This window comes from Nerophis ophidion, linkage group LG13 (genome assembly GCF_033978795.1).
Source record: "Nerophis ophidion isolate RoL-2023_Sa linkage group LG13, RoL_Noph_v1.0, whole genome shotgun sequence".
NCBI lineage: Eukaryota > Metazoa > Chordata > Actinopteri > Syngnathiformes > Syngnathidae > Nerophis > Nerophis ophidion.
In genome coordinates, this window is record NC_084623.1 from 31,956,717 (window position 1) to 31,979,615 (window position 22,899).

Below are 22,899 nucleotides of genomic sequence, written 5' to 3' on the forward strand. Positions count from 1 at the left end.
AAAGACGGCGCTTAGATGGCAGCATATGTTGTTCCAAAACCCATATGTACCTTTCAGCATTAATGGTGCCTTCACAGATGTGTAAGTTACCCATGCCTTGTGCACTAATGCACCCCCATACCATCACAGATGCTGGCTTTTGAACTTTGCGTCAATAACAGTCTGGATGGTTTACTTCCCTTTTGGTCCGGATGACACAAAGTTGAATTTTTCCAAAAACTATTTGAAATGTGGACTCGTCAGACCACAGAACACTTTTCCACTTTGCATCAGTCCATCTTACATGATCTCGGCCCAGAGAAGCCGGCGGCGTTTCTGGATGTTGTTGATAAATGGGTTTCGCTTTGCATAGTAGAGCTTTAACTTTCACTTACAAATGTAGTGACCAACTGTTTTTAGTGACAGTGGTTTTCTGAAGTGTTCCTGAGCCAATGTGGTGAAATCCTTTAGAGATTGATGTCGGTTTTTGATACAGTGTCGTCTGAGGGATCGAAGGTCATGGTCATTCAATGTTGGTTTCCGGCCAGATTCTCTGAACCTTTTAATGATATTATGGACCATAGATGTTGAAATCCCTAAATTTCTTGCAATTGCACTTTGAGAAACATTGTTCTTAAACTGTTTGACTATTTGCTCACGCAGTTGTGGACAAAGGGGTGTACTTCGCCCCATACTTTCTTGTGAAAGACTGAGCATTTTTTGGGAAGTTGTTTTTATACCCAATCAAGGCACCCACCTGTTCCCAATTAGCCTGCACACCTGAGGGATGTTCCAAACAAGTGTTTGATGAGCATTCCTCAACTTTATCAGTATTTATTGCCACCTTTCCCAACTTCTTTGTCACGTGTTGCTGGCATCAAATTCTAAAGTCAATGATTATTTGCAACAAAAAAAAATGTTTATCAGTTTGAACATCAAATATGTTGTCTTTGTAGCATATTCAACTGAATATGGGTTGACAATGATACAAATCATTGTATTCTGTTTATATTTAAATCTAACACAATTTCCCAACTCATATGGAAACGAGGTATGTACATTACCTCAATGTACAAATATTCAGAGATACGAGCTGTCGCTTAGCTTTTTTGTAATCCTTTTAAGTTGCAAGCATGTTGCGTGTTGCCACCATGCAGAAGTAAAAGATGATTATTACTGTCTAAAAGTTTGTTTTTATTTTTAAAAACATGTTAAGTGTTAACATTGTGTTTTTTCGGGTAGGCCAAAAACGGATTAAATTGATTTCAATTCATTTCATCGGGCGACGTTGTTTTAAGATACAAGTGTTTTGAGTTACGAACTCGGCCATAGAACTAATTGAGCTCATGATTTTGAAGCTGGTGTACTTGGAAAAAGTTAAGGCCTAATTAGTGGTCAGATGGTTGTCCTTCTGGAAGGTTCTAATCCCTCCACGGAGGATTGATGTAGCTCTGAGAGAGTGACCATCGGGTTCTTGACTGGACTAAGACTAAGATGAATGCAGTAATGTACAGACACACTCTGCATAAAAACGGTTTCTCATCCAACCTGATGGAACTTGACAGTTGCTAAAAAGAGAAGTGGGCAAAGATGACGATGGGCGAAAAAGAGGTCTGCCAAACTTGTGGCATCATATTCAAAAAGACTTGATAGATACACCAACAAAATATTGAGCAAAAGCAGTGAATACTTGTGTACGTGTTTTTATAAAAAAATGTTTAATACATTTGCAAAATTTAAAAAAGCATTTTATGTGGAAGCTCTAGTTATAGTACAGTTTAGCTTCATTCTGAAATTTCACCCAAAAGTATATCCCTATATGCTTGTAATAGGAGTTCTGAATATCAAGCAAAAAAGGATTGTCGTTCAATTTTCTTATGTAAGCATAGTTTATTACTTATTTTCAACACATGCAAAGAAAAGCTCTCAAAACGATGATCCACTCTGTAAGGGAAATCCAAATACTGTGAACGTGTACAACAACCATGCAACATGTTTGTATTTACAACAACTTTAAAAGCTCTCTTCAGACTTAAGTATTTTGCCAACAATAAGTCTAAGGAAATGTACAGTTAAGCATTTATGATGTAGGTAAGCTGACTTTTGCGAGGAATAAAGCGGATCCTAATAACGAAGGTGGTTTTTGATTGAACGGGACACTTATTTGAGTAGAAGAACTAAGCCAAAGAGATGTTACTGTAATTCCATTTTTAAAGTGCACATAATTCTAGGAAAGTGACGGTAGACTCCATGCTGACAAAGTATGAACAGTCGTCACAGGATCTATCGGGTAATAAACAGGTATAGGTAAAACAAATGACTTGACTCAGACAAGGCTGTCCTTTGTCACCGATTCTGTTCATAACTTTTATGGACAGAATTTCTAGGCGCAGTCAAGGCGTTGAGGGGTTCCGGTTTGGTGGCCGCGAAATTAGGTCTCTGCTTTTTGCAGATGATGTGGTCCTGATGGCTTCATCTGGCCGGGATCTTCAGCTCTCACTGGATCGGTGCGCAGCCGAGTGTGAAGCGACCGGAATGAGAATCAGCACCTCCAAGTCCGAGTCCATGGTTCTCGCCCGGAAAAGGGTGGAGTGCCATCTCCGGGTTGAGGAGGAGACCCTGCCCCAAGTGGAGGAGTTCAAATACCTAGGAGTCTTGTTCACGAGTGAGGGAAGAGTGGATCGTGAGATCGGCAGGCGGATCGGTGCGGCGTCTTCAGTAATGCGGACGTTGTACCGATCCGTTGTGGTGAAGAAGGAGCTGAGCCAGAAGGCAAAACTCTCAATTTACCGGTTGATCTACGTTCCCATCTTCACCTATGGTCATGAGCTTTGGGTCATGACCGAAAGGATAAGATCACGGGTACAAGCGGCCGAAATGAGTTTCCTCCGCCGTGTGGCGGGGCTCTCCCTTAGAGATAGAGTAAGAAGCTCTGTCATCCGGGAGGAACTCAAAGTAAAACCACTGCTCCTTCACATCGAGAGCCAGATGAGGTGGTTCGGGCATCTGGTCAGGATGCCACCCGAATGCCTCCCTAGGTTAAAGTTAAAGTTAAAGTACCAATGATTGTCACACACATACTAGATGTGGAGAAATTATTCTCTGCATTTGACCCATCACCCTTGATCACCCCCTGGGAGGTGAGGGGAGCAGTGGGCAGCAGCGGTGCTGCGCCCAGGAATCATATATGGTGATTTAACCCCCAATTCCAACCCTTGATGTTGAGTGCCAATCAGGGAGGTAATGGGTCCCATTTTTATAGTCTTTGGTGGGACTCGGCCGGAATTTGAACTCACGACCTAAAGATCTCAGGGCGGACACTCTAACCACTAGGCCACTGAGTAGGGAGGTGTTTAGGGCACGTCCGACCGGTAGGAGGCCACGGGGAAGACCCAGGACACGTTGGGAAGACTATGTCTCCCGGCTGGCCTGGGAACGCCTCGGGATCCCCCGGGAAGAGCTAGACGAAGTGGCTGGGGAGAGGGAAGTCTGGGCTTCCCTGCTTAGGCTGCTGCCCCCGCGACCCGACCTCGGATAAGCGGAAGAAGATGGATGGATGGATGGAAGATAAAAAAATATGTATCTTTAGCATTAACTATTGATATTCCAAGATAACATTGTGTAAGAGAGTGACAAAATGAAAAACATACACTTAGAGAAAAAATACAATAAATAAAAGTAATAATATAATTTGATCGAGGGAAATAAGTACTAAGCAAAAAATGCCGTTGCTCGTATTTGGTGTGGCATGGAGGTCAGATTTTTTATGGAATTGAACATACACTATATTGCCAAAAGTATTTGGCCACCCATCCGAATGATGAGAATCAGGTTTCCTCATCACTTGGCCCGGCCACAGGTGTATAAAATCAAGCACTTAAACATGGAGACTGTTTCTACAAACATTTGTGAAAGAATGGGCCGCTCTCTGGAGCTCAGAGATTTCCAGCATGCAACTGTCATAGGATGCCAACTGTGCAACAAATCCAGTTGTTAAATTTCCTTCCTCCAAATATGCCAAACTCAACTGTCAGGTGTATTTTAAGAAAATGGAAGAGTTTGGAAACAACAGCAACTCAGCCACAAAGTGGAAGGCCACGTAAACTGACAGAGAGAGGTCAGCGGATCCTGAAGCGCATAGGGCTAAGACTTTCTGCACAGTCAGTTGCTACAGACCTCCAAACTTCATGTGACCTTCCAATTAGCCCACGTACAGTACGCAGAGAGCTTCATGGAATGGGTTTACATGGCTGAGCAGCTGCATGAATGCCATACAACACACAGTCCAATGCAAAGCGTTGGATGCAGCAGTGTAAAGCACGTTGCCACAGGACTCTAGAGCTGTGGAGATGCGTTCTCTGGAGTGATAAATCACACTTTTTCATCTGATGGCAAAGTCTGGGTTTGGACGTTGCCAGGAGAACGGTACATTTCGGACTGCATTGTGCAGAGTGTGAAATTTGGTGGATGAGGAATTATGTGTGGGGTTGTTTTTCAGGAGTTGGACTTGGCCCCTTAGTTCCAGTGAAAGGAACTTTGAATGCTCCAGGATACCAAAACATTTTGGACAATTCCAAGCTCCCAACCTTGTAGGAACAGTTTGGAGAAGGCCCCTTTCTCTTCCAACATGACTGTGCACCAGGGCACAAAGCAATGTCCCTTAAAGACATGGATGAGAGAGTCTGGTGTGGATGAACTTGACTGGCCTGCACAGAGTCTTGACCTGAACCCAATATAACACCTTTGGGATGTATTAGAACGGAGACTGAGAGCCAGGCCTTCTCGACCAACATCAGCATGTGACCTCACCATTGCGCTTTTGGAAGAATAGTCAATGATTCCTATAAACACATTTCGCAACCTTGTGGACAGCCTTCCGAGAAGAGTTGAAGCTGTAATAGCTTGAAAAGGTGGACTGAGATCATATTGAATCCTATGGGTTAGGAATGGGGTGGCACTTCAAGTTCATATGTGAGACAAGGCAGGTGGTCAAGTACTTTTGGCAATATAGGATAATGTTTGAATATTGTTTTTGATAATGTTGTGCAGCACTTTAGAAACATTTTTGTTGTTTAAAAGTGCTATACAAATAAAGTGGATTGGATTGGATAGTGTATCTTAGGAGGGAGTTTGGTCAGAGAAACAGCCCCAAAGCAAAATGTTTCCACCTGCATGTTTGACTGTTTTGGTGGGTATCTGCCTCCAAACACATTCAGTCGAGTTGTTGACAAAGAGCTCAGTTTTGGTCTAAAGGGGCTACATCACATTTTCACAAGCCTTGTGTGGATCATTCAGGAGTTGATTGTCAAACTTTTTAGACAGACCTGTACATGTGTCTTCTTAAGCAGGGGATCTTGAGTGCATTACGCGGTCTCAATCCATTACAGCTGATGACTTTGCTCCTAACTCCTTTAAAGGGGAACTGCGCTGTTTTTGGAATTTTGCCTGTCGTTAACAATCATTACAAAAGACATGACAGATGTTTTTTGTGTAATGCATTCTAACTATAAATACATTCGATTGACAATGAAGCCTATGGGAGCCGTTCAATTCTGCCTATAGAGCCTCTGAAAAACATCCAAACGCCTTCATTAGGGTTTTCTATACATGATGTAAGTATAAACGTATTGTACTAACATACAGGTTTATATTCAATTGAATGCACTACAAAGACAAGATATTTGATGTTCAAACTCATAAACTTTATTTTTTTTTTTGCAAATAATAATTAACTTAGAATTTCATGGCTGCAACACGTGCCAAAGTAGTTGGGAAAGGACATGTTCACCACTGTGTTACATCTCCTTTTCTTTTAACAACACTCAATACACGTTTGGGAACTGAGGAAACTAATTGTTGAAGCTTGGAAAGTTAAATTCTTTCTCATTCTTGTTTTATGTAGCGTTTTAGTCGTTCAACAGTCCGGGGCCTCCGGTGTCGTATTTTACGCTTCATAATGAGCCACACATTTTCGATGGGAGACAGGTCTGGACTGCAGGCGGGCCCGGAAAGTACCCGCAGTCTTTTACTACAAAACAACACTGTTGTAACACGTGGCTTAGCATTGTCTTGCTGAAATAAGCAGGGGCGTCCATGAAAATGTTGCTTGGATGACAACATATGTTGCTCCAAAACCTGTATGGACCATTCAGCATTAATGGTGCCTTCACAGATGTGTAAGTTACCCATACCTTGGTCACTAATACACCCCCATACCATCAACGATGCTGGCTTGTGAACTTTGCGCCTATTACAATCCGGATGGTTATTTTCCTTATTGTTCCGGAGGACACTACGTCCACAGTTTCCAAATATAATTTGAAATGTGGAGTCATCAGACCACAGGACACTTTTCCACGTTGCATCAGTCCATCTTAGATGAGCTCAGGCCCAGTGAAGCCAGCGGCATTCCTTGGTGTTGTTGATAAATGGGTTTTGCTTTGCATAGCAAGGTTTTAACTTGCACTTACAGATGTAACAACCAACTGTAGTTACTGACAGTGGTTTTATGAAGTGTCCCTGATCCCATATGGTGATATCCTTTACACACTGATGTCGGTACACTGATGTCGGTTTTTGATGCAGTACCACCTAAGGGATCAAAGGTCTGTAATATTATCGCTTACGTGCAGTAATTTCTCCAGATTCTCTGAACTTTTTGATGATTTTACGGACCGTAGATGGTAAAATCCCTAAATTCCTTGCAATAGCTCGTTGAGAAATGTCGTTCTAAAACTGTTCTATAAATTGCTTACTGTCATGATCCGCGGCTCGGATCATGTCATATTCGGGTTTTGGTTCTGTTTTGTATCTCGTTTGTTTAGTATTTGACTTCCTTAGTTACTGGTGGCACTTCCTGTTTTGTCTGTTGTCATAGTCACGTATTAGTGTCACCTGCCACGTAACCGCATAGCCACAATGCCAGCCAAGCGTCACACTTACAAAGTGGTGAGCCACACCCCATCCTTGTTTGTGAATTATTTAGCATTTCATGGAAGCTGCTTTTATACCCAATCATGGCACCCACCTATTCCCAATTAGCCTTCACACTTATGGGGTGTTCCAAATAAGTGTTTGATAAGCATTTCTCAACTTTATCAGTATTTATTGCCACCTTTCCCAACTTCTTTGTCATGTGTTGCTGGCATCAAATTCTAAAGTTAATGATTATTTGCAACAACAAAAAAAATGTTTATCAGTTAGAACATCAAATATGTTCTCTTTGTAGCATATTCAACTGAATATGGGTTGAAAATGTTTAGCAAATCATTGTATTCCATTTATATTTACATCTAACACAATTTCCCAACTCATATGGAAACGGGGTTTGTACAAGGTCGGCCGTCATTTGGATTCCGACTGCTAGTATGTTCATATACTTCCATTTTAATTAAAAATGTCTCATAATCCTCGTGAAACAACGTGGTGGTGAGGTGTATGGGTGAACAAGCACTTTTCGTGTTGTTGTCGGCAGTTCCTGGTTGGAAACTGCTGTCAAAGTGACCCGACTGGTCCGATTATCTCCTCAGCCATCTATTTTTCAGGTGAGATGCATGATTGGTGATCTACAATAAACATAAAGGGACAAAGAACGCAAGGAAGCAGCAGACCACTCGATGATGAAAACATAGGCACAAAAAATCTATCCGTCATCATGTTAAAGTGCAGTTCCCCTTTAAAGTCATTAAGTAGCGCATCCCTTATATTGCTTGGCTGGTCCCTCGCCTTTCTAAGCATCATCCTTACCCGAGTAGGTGACATCTTGCATGGAGGTCCAGCAGAGCTCCAATAGCGATCTCTTTCTCATCAAGCTTCTTGCTTACGGTCTTGTAACACATTTCAGTCCTGTGCGCGTCTCAATCTTGTCTGACGTCCTTCGACAGCTCTTTGGTCTTGCCCATGGTTGTGTCACACATAAAGAGTTGAGATCAGGTGTACTTTCCTAAAGAAACATGACTCATTTGTGAGGACCATGGACCCATAACCTCTATTTCTTACTGTTCTCACATTCTGGCTAGCTGTTACATATAAACCTACAATAAAAAGTATGGACTGTTCATATCTTTGTAAGGGGATTGACTGACAGAATAGCAGGGCACAAAATACTAATTTTCTCCAATTTATAATTAGATGTGACAAGAAAATGTAAACAGAATCGCAGGACAAATTATTGTATGCATGTGTAACAATTACAGTAGTCTGATCACTTGGTAACAGTCATAAGTAACGTTTGAGGGTGTTTATGGCCACCGGCAGAAACTCCTGTGTTGGAGGATCAAATTTGGCACAAAAAAAAAAAAAAACAGTGGTTTGTGGTGTTTCCTCATGCCAAGAGCTTCTCTGGGTTCTTGGCGGGGCTCTGCAGCAAACTCCTCTGAAAACTTTGCTCCGGTAATTCAGGGACTAGGAACTCCAATAAAAGGTCACAAAGACAGTAAACCAGGTGTCTAAAAAAGAAAGAAAAAAAAAAGGCATTAATGGTGACCCCATGAACAAATACCATATTCTTCGGGCTATAGAGCGCACCAATATTTAAGCTGCACCCACCAAATTTTTAAAGAAATTAATATGTTTACATATATAAGGCACACCAGGCTATACCCCACAGATGTATACCGGTACGAAAGATTTTGTAAATGTTTATTGACATACTTTAATTATTTCCAAACGGAGCCTGTAACATAGCAGTAAAACGGCTGACAATGATGTTTTATTGAATTTACAAAAGTTAAACAATAAAAAAAGAATGCCATTGTAAGGTAATAATACTAACACTTGTAAACATGATACGGTATTTGCTAATGCTAACATCACTAGCTTTATTACATTAGGATAGCATGTGCAAATACGCATAAAAACACTCCTACAGACGTCACACATGGCAATTTTTTTAGTTATATTGTAAAACTTACAAACGTTGCTTGGAGTGATTAATGAATAATCCTTTTAAGCAGAAATGCGATGGTTTTACCTTTGCTAAAAGTCGAAGATGATAAAAACATGATTTTAAAATGCCATTGACTTGTTTGTCAAGTTTAAAATCACTGTCTATAATGACGCCAAGGCTGGTGACTTTGGGACGCACATAATTTTGCAATGGTCCCAATTATTAAAACATTCTGGGCTAACCAAGCCTTGATGTCGCATAGACAGTTGAGGAGGGGTGTCAGAGGGCCGTGGCCTTTTGAAATCGGCATATAAATTTGGCAGTCGTCTGCATAAAAGTGAGACACTCCATGCCTCTTAAAAATCTCTCCAAGAGGGAGGAGCTATAGAGCGAACAGGATGGGGCCTAGAATAGATCCCTGGGGGACACCATAGTAAAGTGGAGCAGAAGAAAACTGGCGTCTGCCAGCCTGACAGAGAAGGACCTCTCTGACAGGTAAGATCTGACCCACTCTAATGCAGTCCCCCTAACACCCACACAGTCTCTCAGGCAGCCTAAAAGAATTGTGTGATCGACTGTGTCAAAGGCAGCTGTAAGATCTAAAACCACTAAAATGGTAGAGCTGGCAGAATCAGACATTAAAAGCAAGTCATTTAAACCTTTAAAAGTGGGGATTAAGTACTGTGCAAAGCTTTGTATTCTCACTGAAATGGATCTAAAGTGCTATTTTCATCTAAAAAAAAGGCTGCAGTTGCGCCAAAACACATTTCTCCCAAATTTTTGACACTGAAGGTAATTTAGAAATGGGCCGATATTTTGACAAACTGGTAGGATCAAGACCTGTTTTTTGATCAAAGGCTCAACAACAGCTCCTTTACAAAGAGGGCACACTGCCAGAAATTAAGCTGCTGTTGATGATGTCCCTAACAGACAAGTCAATAGAGTCCAAGACTTCTTTAAAAAAGCGAGGGGGGACTGGGTCTGTGGTACAGGACGAGGGTTTTAGTTTGTCAACTATTCCTGTAAACTCAGGCATCGACACAGGCTCAAACTGACAAAACACAGCCGAGCACTGAGTGCCCACATTGAAACTCAATGGAGAAGGAGAAATATTTGCCCGAATAGAAGCAACCCTGTCATTAAAAAAGGAGATACATTTTTCACAAATTTCACTTGTCACCTCCAGTGAAGTGGCTGGATTCGGATTGAGAACAGAACTAATAGATTTAAAACGAACACATGGCTTGCTCACACTATTTTAAAGTAAGTCAGACAACTCCGCTGTTAAGCTCGTCAAATAACATCTCTATGACAACACTAGTGTTTTTAAAAATCTGCTTCAAAAAAGTGAGTCTCTCAAGTTTGTTTTAACTGAACTTGCGGTTCATCAGTTGAATAGCCCAAATTATGAAAAAGAGAGGATCTAAAATGGAACCTTGGGGAAAACGACTAATACAACTGAAGAAGTTAAACTTATGCCTACAGACTGCATCCAAAGTAAACAAACAACTGAAACACATTAGTTGTATAAATTCCATTACGAAAAAATTTGTATTTACCAAAAAGAAGAAGACTTAAAAGGTGCCTTGAGGAACACCTCGGTTATGTATATCACACGTTTATACACCAGTGTTCAAGTTGTCCAAATTCCTCTTTACAGCAGGAGCCCTCTAGTGTTTTTAGGACATTGCTGCAAAAATGTTCAACTCCTAAGTTTTAAACCAAAATTGGGGGCAGGTACCCGAGCCGGATTGTGCCCCCTGGGCACCAGTTCAATAGCCATGACGCAAGACTCCAAGAGGCGGGGGAAGAGGGGAGGTATTTTGGTGAAACTCAAGATCCTGCTGTCATCCTCTCGCACGTTTGATCATCGCCTCCTTCCTGGTGGACGCTGCCGGCGTACCTCCGCATAGTGCACTGGGTTCGACTTGTCGCCCCTACCCTGAGCGACCTCCAGGCGCCGGCGGCCGCTGCTGCCTCCGGCTCTTCTTCGCTGCTTTTCCTCCCGGTTAACCTGGCGGAATCTTTGGGCCTCGCACATCCTGGCCTGGCCTCACGGCGCTCTACGGCCCGTGGGTGTGGGCGTGGTTTGGACCGCTCCGCCCTACGCATGCTGAAGCGTGCTGTACTACCTGCTAGCAAGGAGTTTAGTCTTTGGATGGCCCTGATAAATGTCCGGTCTTTGGCGAACAAAACGTTCTGGCTCAACGACTTTTTTACCACCCGTGAGTTGGATTTTATGTTCCTCACCGAGACCTGGTTGACTATTGGAGATAACGTGGCGTTCTCTGAATTGCTTCCACTGGATTGTGATTTCCTCATCTCTCACAGGACTACAAGCAGGTGTGGAGGAGGTTTAACCTCTGTTTACAAATCTTCGTTTACTTGCCGGCAGATTCCACACATTACCTATGCTAGTTTTGAACTGCAACTCTTTGAATTAATTCTGTCTCCCCCTGTTCTGTGCGCAGTGGTGTACCGTCCACCTAAATTCAACAAAGACTTTTTACATCACTTTGCTGATTTTCTATCGGGGATTTTGGTGAATTACGACCAAATTGGAATCTGTTGCGATTTAAATGTTCATGTTTGCTGCCAATCTAAACCTCTGGCCCGAGATTTTCTGAATCTCCTTGACTCATTTGCCCTCAAGCAATCTGTCATTGGCCCGACACACAAAAAGGGACACACTTTAGATCTCGTGGTATCCTATGGTTTATTTGTGTCTGTTAATGAAATATGTTCTATGTCTCTCTCCGACCATTCACCAATTTTGTTTACAACGGTAATCCCGTGCTCTGGTAATAATTCCCGTGTTCCTGAGCGCCGCTCACGCATGATCAACCCTTCAACTGCTGCTATGGTCTCAGTTGCCTTCAATAGATATTCGATCCGTGCACTGGGAGAAAACTGTGATTTTACTGCTGACGAGATTTTTTCTATGTTTACCTCGGCTTGTACTGATATTTTATACTCTGTTGCGCTCCTTAGATCCAAACGTAGAAAAGCTCTTCTAACACCATGGCTAAATAACTCTATACGCGCTCTCAGATGCGCTTGCCTGCGCGCGCAGCGAAAGTGGGTTATGGATAAGCTTCATGTCTCTCTCCAAATCCTGCGGGACTCCCTGTCTGAATACCAACGAGCCGTAAAAGCATCGAAAACAAAGTATATTTCTACCTTGATCTCCAGTAACAGTCATGAACCCCAAGTTATTTTTAAAGTTTTAAATTGTCTCATCAACCCCCGCTATGTGTCACCTGTTGTCCCCTCATCCGTCCTCTGTGGCGAAGTTGGTAGAGTGGCTGTGCCAACATTCTGAGGGTTATTGTTCAATCCCCACCTTCTACCATCCTAGTCACATCCGTTGTGTCCTTGGGCAAGACACTTCACCCTTGCTCCTGATGGGTCCTGGTGAGCGCCTTGCATGACAGCTCTCTCGGTCAGTGTGTGAATGGGCGAATGTGGAAATACTGTCAAAGCGCTTTGGGCTCCTTAAAAAGGGATAGAAAGCGCTATACAAGTACGACCCATTTACCATTCATTGACAAAATCTCTGCACTCAAACCATGTGACACCTCTGCCAGCTGCTTCTGGCCGCTGACTCTGGTAGTCCTGTGATCCTGATGCTCCTAGACTTCACAGCTGCCTTTGACACGGTGGATCAAAGGATCCTACTGTCACGTCTGAAGCAGTACGTGGGCATCTCAGGTGTAGCCCTAAGCTGGTTTCAGTCCTACCTAACTGACCGGAGTTTCTCTGTGCAGCTAGGAGACTTTCTCTCCTTGGTGGCCCCCCTTAACTGTGGTGTTCCTCAAGGATCAATCCTAGGTCCCATACTCTTCCTACTGTACATTCTACCTTTAGGTGAAATCCTGGTCAAGCACATTGTCTCATTCCATTGTTATGCCCATGATGTTCAGATCTACTTACCTCTAAAGTCCACAGGACAGGTCACACTTCAGCCACTCCTTGACAGTTTGACCGACAGTAAAGTAGGGCTGGGTGATATATCGATACAAACGATATATCGCGGGTTTGTCTCTGTGCGATACAGAAAATGACTATATTGTAATATTCGAGTATATGTTCTCGCGCAGTTGATTTCAGCTGCGGGCATTACACTACAGGCTCTTCTCACTCCTTCTCGTCTGTCCTTCTCACAGGGACGTAAAACAAGCCCGCCTTCTTACATACGTCAAATACTGTCGCGTGTTTAGCGTCATACGCTCTTGCCGAGCAGAGAGGTAGCAACATGGCTAACGTTAGCTGAGGCAGGAGGCACAAGCAGAGCGGAGCGAGTTGAGTGACATTACAAGAGAGAGAGGGTGCAAAACTAATCACAAATGGAGAAAGAACAATTAATGCCCAAAAAAAACAGCAGGGGGTCCATCATCTGGCAGTGGTTTGGCTTCAAACGGGGATATATTCAGCACACAACAGCAATATACAAAGTATGCAGCAGAAGTGTTGCTATAAAAGGTAGCAGCACTACTAATTCATTCTTTCATTTAAAAAGTCACCCGCGAGAGAATGAAGAGTATTTAATTAATACAGTTTTGGTCAATTGACTTAGTTGAGATTTCCCTCTGTGCATGGAAGTTTAAAAGAAGCATATATGAATGCAGTGTGAAGAAGAATCTTTTAATGTAGACACACATAATCATCATACTGCTGTGATTATATGCATCAAGTCTTCATTCAAGGCTAAGGAAAAATATCGAACTATATATCGTATATCGCGATATGGCATAAAAATATTGTGATATTGATAAAAGCCAATATCGCCCAGCCCTACATTAAAGCATGGATGAGTGCTAACTTCCTCAACCTTAATGAGAGCAAGACCGAGATCATCATCTTCGGCGAAACATCTCCAGTCTCGTTTGTCAGTGCTCTAGGTCCTCTGGGTGATAACATCTGGTCCTCCGTGAGAAATCTCGGAGTGATTTGCGATAGTGCCTTCAAATTCACCAAACAGGTCAGCTCAGTGGACCTTAGTACCAGCTCTTACCATCTCAGAACCCTAGCAAAGACCGAGGCCTATCTCTTCCAGAGCGACCTGGAAACTGCTATCCACGCCTTCATCACACACCAGCTAAACTACAACAATTCACTCTACATTGGCATTGATCAGGTATCACTTTGCCGTTTGCAGCTTGTGGAAAACGTGGCTGCCCGTCTCCTCACCAGCACCAAAAAACGCGAGCACATCACCCCAATCCTGGCCTCACTCCACTGGCTCCCTGTCCGTCACCGCATTGATTTCAAATTACTTTTAATTGTTTTTAAATCCCTAAATGGTCTGGCCCCACAATACCTGATTGAGCTTCTGCATCATCATACCTCGTCTAGAGCCCTAAGGTCAGCTGACCAACTGTTGTTGGCGGTCCCTAGATCCAGGCTAAACACCAGAGGGAACAGAGCCTTTTCCATTTCCGCCCCTAAGCTCCGGAACAGCCTTCCCCTCCACATTAAGTCAGCCCAGAGCCTGGGGGTTTTCAAAACCCTTCTTAAGACCTACCTCTTCTTGCTGGCCTTTGACCTCAGCTGAGTCTGCCCACTAGGCCACCATTTTCCAGTACCCCCCCCCCCCCCCCCCGTCCTCTTCTCTTTAGTTTTATTTTTCTATTTGTCGCACTTTTATTATCATGATTTTTATTTAGCAATTTTTTTGTTTTACTTTTTATTCGACGCTTTTTACCGTATTGCTTTTTGCACCATTTTGTTCAGCTCACTCATTGTTTATGTTCTTTGTCTGTTTTAACCTGTAAAGCCCTTGGGTTTAATTTAAAAGTTGTTGTAAATGTGCTTTATAAATAAAATTGACTTGACTTGACTTGTGTTGACATGACATAGACAATAGATTTTTAACATTATTAAATCCACAAGGGAAATTGTTTTTTTGTTTTGAGAGTACATCACATTTTTATCAACCATCAGGTTTCACAACACAACCAATGTCCAATGTACAGATTGTAACAATAATGAGCTGAGATGGACAGTGGTGTAATGCTTACCTGTTAATGTAGGGGTCCTGGAAGGACTCAAGAACAATCTGCCAACTGAGCTTGTACTTGTTTGAGCCAAGCAAATCTGAAAATAAATCTGGAAACACAAAGGAAAATAATCCATAAATAATTGGTCCTGCAATAAGCTCTCTCTCTCGCTCTCTATATATATATGTATATATTAATTTCAATACACAAAGGTAAACAAAGACAACATTGTAGTGTGCGTTTGAGTTGTCTGTGAAGCAAGTAGGTATGGCATGTTTGAGAAGTTGTAGTGTTCCGCCTCACATGCAAATCACAGAGAAACCTCTAAATTCAGTGGCCAGCAAAATATTCAGTTACAAGATGAACAGTGTGTATTTAGCACAAAAAGTGAGATTTTCAACTGCCACTCTGCATGACTTCAGCAAATCTTCTATTGCCTTTAAGTGTATGTAGAAAAATTGGTTTCAAATCAAAACAAAATAGGTTGGCCTGAGAATGGATTGTGTTTGAGTCTAGAGGTTCCACTGTCCTGAATATCCTCACTTATGTACCTGGCATAAGACCCATTAGACAATACAACACTTGATTCTTGGTGTCATCTTTCTGCCTCTGACTTCGTTCTGTTTGAGGGGAATTGGGCAGAACTCCTCCTGGCCACACCGACTCCTGGATGACCTGGAGGTAATGTACCCAGTATCTGACAGATGTCAGGTTGGCCACACTCACATCCAGCCATCTGAAATTTACACATAGACAAGAAAGGTTTAATTTGTGGGCAATGGAAGGAAACGGGGATTTCTGGTTAATTTGAGGTAATTATGCATTCATTGTAGTTTTCGAAAATAAACAAGACATGTCACAATGACCTTGGCAACAGTATGTTAACCTCCCATCATTATTGGTCAACATAACGGCTGTGGAGTTCAGTTTGTTGGGACACTGTCAGCAAGCCTGATGTGACCACCACTGAAATATAATGCTGTCAGACCATGCAATCCTTTTTAAACTAAGACCATGCCTCATTGCATTCCCACACAGATTTGAAACTTCAAGTGCATTGTTAATGTCCAACTTGGCATGGTCTCAGCAGCAATCACAGTATGTTTCCTCAAAGCCTTCTGCATTACTGGTGGATTTAAGGTCTTGTGATGAGCAAATTCAATAGGCTGGGTGCTGCTAAGGGACCTTGACTATTTTGTTCTATCCAGGCCTCTTTCACACCCGGATTTATCATCTGAGCAGTGGAAACACAGACAGTCGCCACCCAGATGAGGAGAGAAGTTTATTTAGAGCACTAAGTAAAAGCTAAAAAATGTTTTTAGAGAGCTCAGACATTGAGGCACGGCATTGGTCAAGCTTGTAAAACACTATAAACAAAAGATACTACCCAGCTAGTTGTTTGAGGTTTCAACAAGTCAAGAGTTTTAAGACAGTAAAGAATACAGTTTAAGACCCATTTCACATCTATACCGACAGAAAAGTGCAAAAACATGCAGAGAAATCGGCCCAAATAAATTGAAAGTATACAAATTCCCTTACTACCCGTTCACATTGAAAAAGGAAATGCTTATGATGAATTTAATCTTTTCTAACTTATAATTGTTGTTGCAATCTTAGATAGTTGTGTTAAACAATGCCAGAGCATCACATTATTAAGTCCATGCATTTTGGCGTAAGCCTGCGCAAAATTTTGGACACCTCTGCACGTGGGCTTTTGCAGTCTGGCTACATTGTGACGTCGCCGCAAGGCGGAAGCAATTATTAAACAAGCCTTTAGAAGGTGATTCAGGCAATTAGGAAACAAAAAGGTAAGATTATGGATAATTTTCATATTATCAAAATGTACATCAAAGCATATCTAATACATATTATCGGGACCACATCTTAACCTAACTAAAAACACCAGAACCCATCCATCCATCCATTTCTACCGCTTATTCCCTTTCGGGGTCGCGGGGGGCGCTGGCACCTATCACAGCTACAATCGGGCGGAAGGCGGAGTACACCCTGGACAAGTCGCCACCTCATCGCAGGCCCAACACAGATAGACAGACAACATTCACACTGACATTCACACAGTAGGGCCAATTTAGTGTTGCCAATCAACCTATCCCCACGTGCATGTCTTTGGAAGTGGGAGGAAGCCGGAGTACCCGGAGGGAACTCTTTAGTATTTTGATATGTATTTTTAACACTGAAATAAATATTGGCAAACATCGCAAGGGACCTTATTCTGATTTGCTATCGAAATCCAATGATTTAATGCCCGATTTTCAAACGTTTTCTTGAAGAAGGTGCACTGTGCTTTAAATTGAGAGTTTTCGTGTGACGTCACCAAACAGGATGTTGACAATGATGGAGGAATGCACAGCAATATTGTCTGTGAAAAGGACTGTTGGCAGCTATGCTAAACCTAAATGGTTAACGTTTGCAGTGTTTTCGGCTGTCAGAATTGGGCAAACAAACAAAAAAATCTACAGTACTACCATCTGCCCTAAGTTGTGACAAAGCAGGGAGAGCAGAAAGAAAAAGTGTCTAAAAATAAAGAAAGCAATTGCAGATTGCAAGTCTCAAACAGAATTTGAATGGGAAGAATGTTGATGATATTCATATTTGCTTAGCTTATTTTGTATCTGGTACAGTATGTATTACACATTCACTACATTCTTACCAGCTTTTAGGAAATTGTTTACAAAAATATTGCTATTAAACAAAGACTTATTACTTTAGAATGACAAGATGACGTTCGCATTACTTCCTTGCTTTCGGGTCCTCAAACAGATTCTAATCAGACAACCCTTTAAAGATGCAAGCAGGTATCGCGTGTTTGAGAAGTTTTAGTTTTGCCTCACATGCAAATCACAGTGAAAACAACTCACCGCTGATTTGTGGCAGGACCTGGTGAAAAGACTGAGGGCCTGATCTACAAACCCCGTTTCAATATAAGTTGGGAAATTGTGTTAGATGTAAATATAAAGGGAATACAATGATTTGCAAATCCTTTTCAACCCATATTTAGTTGAATGCGCTACAAAGACAAGATATTTAATGTTCAAACTGATAAACTTTATTTTTTTTTTGCAAATAATAATTAACTTAGAATTTAATGGCTGCAACATGTGCCAAAGTGGTTGGAAAAGGGCATGTTCACCACTGTGTTACATCACCTTTTCTTTTAACAACACTCAATAAACGTTTGGGAACTGAGGAAACTAATTGTTGAAGCTTTGAAAGTGGAATTCTTTCTGAATCTTGTTTTATGTTGAGCTTCAGTCATTCAACAGTCCGGGGTCTCCGCTGTCGTATTTTACGCTTCATAATGCGCCACATATTTTCGATAGGAGACAGGTCTGGACTGCAGGCAGGCCAGGAAAGTACCCCCGCTCTTTTTCTACGAAACCACGCTGTTGTAACACGTGGCTTGGCATTGTCTTGCTGAAATAAGCAGGGGCGTCCATGATAACGTTGCTTGGATGACAACATATGTTGCTCCAAAACCTGTATGGACCTTTCAGCATTAATGGTGCCTTCACAGATGTTTAAGTTACCCATGCATTGGCCACTAATACACCCCCATACCATCACACATGCTGGCTTTTGAACTTTGCGCCTATAACAATCCGAATGGATATTTTCCTCTTTGTTCCGGAGGACACCATGTCCTCTGTTTCCAAATATAATTTGAAATGTGGACTCGTCAGACCACAGAACACCTTTCTACTTTGCATTAGTCCATCTTAGATGAGCTCGGGCGCAGTGTAGCCAGCGGCGTTACTTGGTGTTGTTGATAAATGGGTTTTGCTTTGCATAGTAGAGTTTTAACTTGCACTTACAGATGTAACGACCAACTGTAGTTACTGACAGTGGTTTTATGAAGTGTTCCTGAGCCCATTTGGTGATATCCTCTACACAATGATGTCGGTTTTTGATGCAGTACCACCTGAGGGATCTAAAGTCCGTAATATCATCGCTTAAGTGCAGTGATTTCTCCAGATTCTCTGAATTTTTTGATGATTTTACGGACCGTAGATGATAAAATCCCTAAATTCCTTGCAATAACTCGTTGAGAAATGTTGTTCTAAAACTGTTCGACAATTTGCTTACAAAGTGGTGACCCTCGCCCCATCCTTGTTTGTGAATTACTTAGCATTTCATGGAAGCTGCTTTTATACCCAATCATGGCACCCAACTGTTCCCAATTAGCCTGTACACCAGTGGAATGTTCCATATAAGTGTTTGATGAGCATTCCTCAACTTTATCAGTATTTATTGCCACCTTTCCCAACTTCTTTGTCACGTGTTGCTGGGATCAAATCCGCAGTAACATTGCAGCACATTCTGGTTATGCTCGATCATTTTCTACCGAGCTTTGCAGATACTTTAGTTCTGTTTTGTCGCCATGAATAGCACCATCAAAAATTCTAATATTTAAAAGTGAGACCAAGTTACGCATTTGTTTTGAATAAACATAACATTAATATTTTTAAAGACCTTTTAAAGTCGTATTTAAAGCATTTCATGATATTTTGATAATGATCAGGTGGGCAATTTAACTCATGTGATTAATCACAAACATTTACACATGTATATTAAACAACTTAATTTATTTTGACTCAACAGTGGTACCTCAACCTATAAACCCCGTTTCCATATGAGTTGGGAAATTGTGTTAAATGTAAATATAAAAGGAATACAATGATTTGCAAATCATTTTCAACCCATATTCAGTTGAATATGCTACAAAGACAACACATTGATGTTCAAACTTATAAACATTTTTTTTTGTGCAAATAATCATTAACTTTAGAATTTGATGCCAGCAACATGTGACAAAGAAGTTGGGAAAGGTGGCAATAAATACTGATAAAGTTGAGGAATGCTCATCAAACACTTATTTGGAATGATTGGGTATAAAACAGCTTCCCAAAAAATTCTCAGTCTTTCACAAGAAAGTATGGGGCGAGGTACACCCCTTTGTCCACAACTGCGTGAGCAAACAGTTTAAGAACAACGTTTCTCAAAGTGCAATTGCAAGAAATTTAGGGATTTCAACATCTACGGTCCATAATATCATCAAAAGGTTCAGAGAATATGGAGAAATCACTCCACGTAAGCGGCATGGCCAGAAACCAACATAGAATGACCGTGACCTTCGATCCCTCAGACGGCACTGTATCAAAAACCGACATCAATCTCTATAGGGTATCACCACATGGGCTCAGGAACACTTCAGAAAACCACTGTCACTAAATACAGTTCGTCGCTACATCTGTAAGTGCGAGTTAAAGCTCTACTATGCAAAGCGAAAGCCATTTATCAACAACCTCCAGAAACGCTGCCGGCTTCTCTGGGCCCGAGATCATCTAAGATGGAATGATGCAAAGTGGAAAAGTGTTCTGTGGTCTGATGAGTCCACATTTCAAATTGTTTTTTGAAATATTCGACATTGTGTCATCCGGACCAAAGGGAAGGTGAACCATCTAGACTAATTTCGACGCAAAGTTCAAAAGCCAGCATGTGTAATGGTATGGGGGTGCATTAGTGCCCAAGGCATGGGTAATTTACACATCTGTGAAGGGACCATTAATGCTGAAAGGTACATACAGGTTTTGGAAAAATTATATGCTTCCATCTAAGTGCCGTTTTTTTCATTGACGCCCCTGCTTCTTTCAGCAAGACAATGCCAAGCCACATTCAGCACGTGCTACAACAGCGTGGCTTCGTAAAAAAAGAGTGCGAGTAATTTCCTGGCCCGCCTGCAGTCGAGAGCTGTCTCCCATCGAAAATGTTATACTTACATCTAACACAATTTCCCAACTCTTATGGAAACAGGGTTTGTACAAGCACATTGCATTCTACGACCAAGCTCGAAAATTTCAACATGTAAAATGCCTTTAGTAAGAAAAAAAAACTTTAAAATAATAAATACAATTTAAAAAGCATTACAAAAGCATGTACTAAAAATAACCTACTACAGTACATTTCCTCAACTGAGAGCGAAAATACTTGTAACTCAAGGTATGGCCACAATTTCAAGCATGACAAAAAGCCGAGAAACAGCTCATATCTTAAATTACTCGTAAGTTAAGATATTGGGAAGTTGAGGTACCACCATACATGCTTTTTTACCTCAACCGCGGATGGCTACTTAATAGGTGGTGTAAGTATGCTACGGTCAGTGATGAGGTCAATGGATACACTAATGGAAAAAAAAGTGACAAGACTCCGACTGGTGTGCTTGTTGGCAAATTTAAGTCCACAATACACCCTGACTGGCCAGTAGGCAGAACTGTGACCAAGTTTTGAGTAAATAAATGATATAGTGTCCAAGGAAAACATTGTATTAATATTATACGGTGACAATCTGACAGCAAAACTGCAATCGTGTCCAAACATTGGGGTCTTTAAGTCAATTAGAAGGGGTCATATGATGATTTTTTTATTCACTTCTCTGTGTATACATATAATAGTCATCATTTTGCATTGCTGTAGATTTGTCTTCAAGCCACTTTCTGACTCTCTCGACAGAATGCACTGTTTTGTTGGCGGTCATATTTATGTGCCGAATCCCATTTCGAGAATGTGTCTCCATGTTGCAGTTTGTAGTGCTCCTTGTTTTATCAGAACAACAGTGTAATATTTTAGCATGCAAGTGCACGTACAAGTCAGTACAAGAGGATAGACAAAAATAAGGAACCTATTGAATACAACGGAATAAAAATGGCGGACTCACAAAAAGCGGATAAACCTTCACCATGTATGGAGACAACTGCTGACGTAACTATGACAAAATATATTGGAATGATCGCAAATTCCAAATTTATACAAACCCTGTTTCCATATGAGTTGGGAAATTGTGTTAGATGTTAATATAAACGGAATCCAATGATTTGCAAATTATTTTCAACCCATTATCAGTTGAATATGCTACAAAGACAACATATTTGATATTCAAACTGCTAAAAAAATTTTTTTTTGCAAATAATCATTAACTTTAGAATTTGATGCCAGCACACCCGACTAAGAAGTTGGGAAAGGTGGCAATAAATACTGCTAAAGTTGAGGAATGCTCATCAAACACTTATTTGGAACATCCCACAGGTGTACATGCTAATTGGGAACAGGTGGGTGCCTTGATTGGGTATAAAAACAACTTCCCAAAAAATGCTCAGTCTTTCACAAGAAAGGATGGGGCGAAGTACACCCCTTTGTCCACAACTGCGTGAGCAAATAGTCAAACAGTTTAAGAACAACGTTTATCAAAGTGCAATTGCAAGAACTTTAGTGATTTCAACATCTACGGTCCATAATATCATCAAAAGGTTCAGAGAATCTGGAGAAATCACTCCACAGAAACCAACATTGAATGACCGTGACCTTCGATCCCTCAGACGACACTGTAACAAAACGTGACATCAATCTCTAAAGGATATCACCACATGGGCTCAGAAACACTTCAGAAAACCATTGTCACTAAATACAGTTTGTCGCTACATCTGTAAGTGCAAGTTAAAGCTCTACTATGCAAAGCGAAAGCCATTTATCAACAACATCCAGAAAAGCCGCTGGCTTCTCTGGGCCCGAGAACATATACACCACAGTGTAAATGTTTCCTTTAGTTTTTATTCATAGCTGTATGTAGAAGTGGCTGGTTGTATCCGCTGCTTTAATGTCTTTAATGTCCTTTGTCTTCTTTGATGTTTTCCTCTTACACACATGTAAGAGGGATGTGTACTATGGCTATGAGTTGTTGTTGTTGTTTTTTTCCCCTGGGCTCAGTCTGGACCCCCTCTCCAGGGCCCAGGCTTAGACCGTTTTTTTTTTATTTTATTTTAATTTATTTTAATCTTCTATTTTTTTCTCCCATTCCCCCCCGATTGTTTACCTGTATCTCACCTTTTTTGTAAGGGGCGCTGGAAGCCGGCAGACCCGTCAGCGATCCTGTTCTGTCTCCCTGTAACGTTTGTCTGTTCTTGAATGGGATTGTGCTGAAAATTTTGATTTTCCTGAAGGAACTCTCCTGAAGGAATAAAT

The 22,899-nt window shown here is 41.5% G+C and overlaps 1 protein-coding gene across 3 annotated transcripts in view; it reads right to left on the reverse strand.

Moving 5' to 3' along the window:
• Positions 1 to 8,085: 8,085 nt before the first annotated feature.
• LOC133564450 (sorting nexin-19-like) overlaps positions 8,086 to 22,899 on the reverse strand; it is a 62,891-nt gene continuing 48,077 nt past the window's right edge. For all 3 annotated transcript variants that reach the window (XM_061918784.1, XM_061918783.1, XM_061918786.1), the window contains 3 exons: positions 15,417 to 15,601; positions 14,887 to 14,974; positions 8,086 to 8,426 (listed from right to left, as the gene is read on the reverse strand). In XM_061918784.1, coding sequence (XP_061774768.1) covers positions 8,303 to 8,426; positions 14,887 to 14,974; positions 15,417 to 15,601 — 397 coding nt within the window. In that variant the 3' untranslated portion in view covers positions 8,086 to 8,302. The remainder of the gene's footprint in view (positions 8,427 to 14,886; positions 14,975 to 15,416; positions 15,602 to 22,899) is intronic.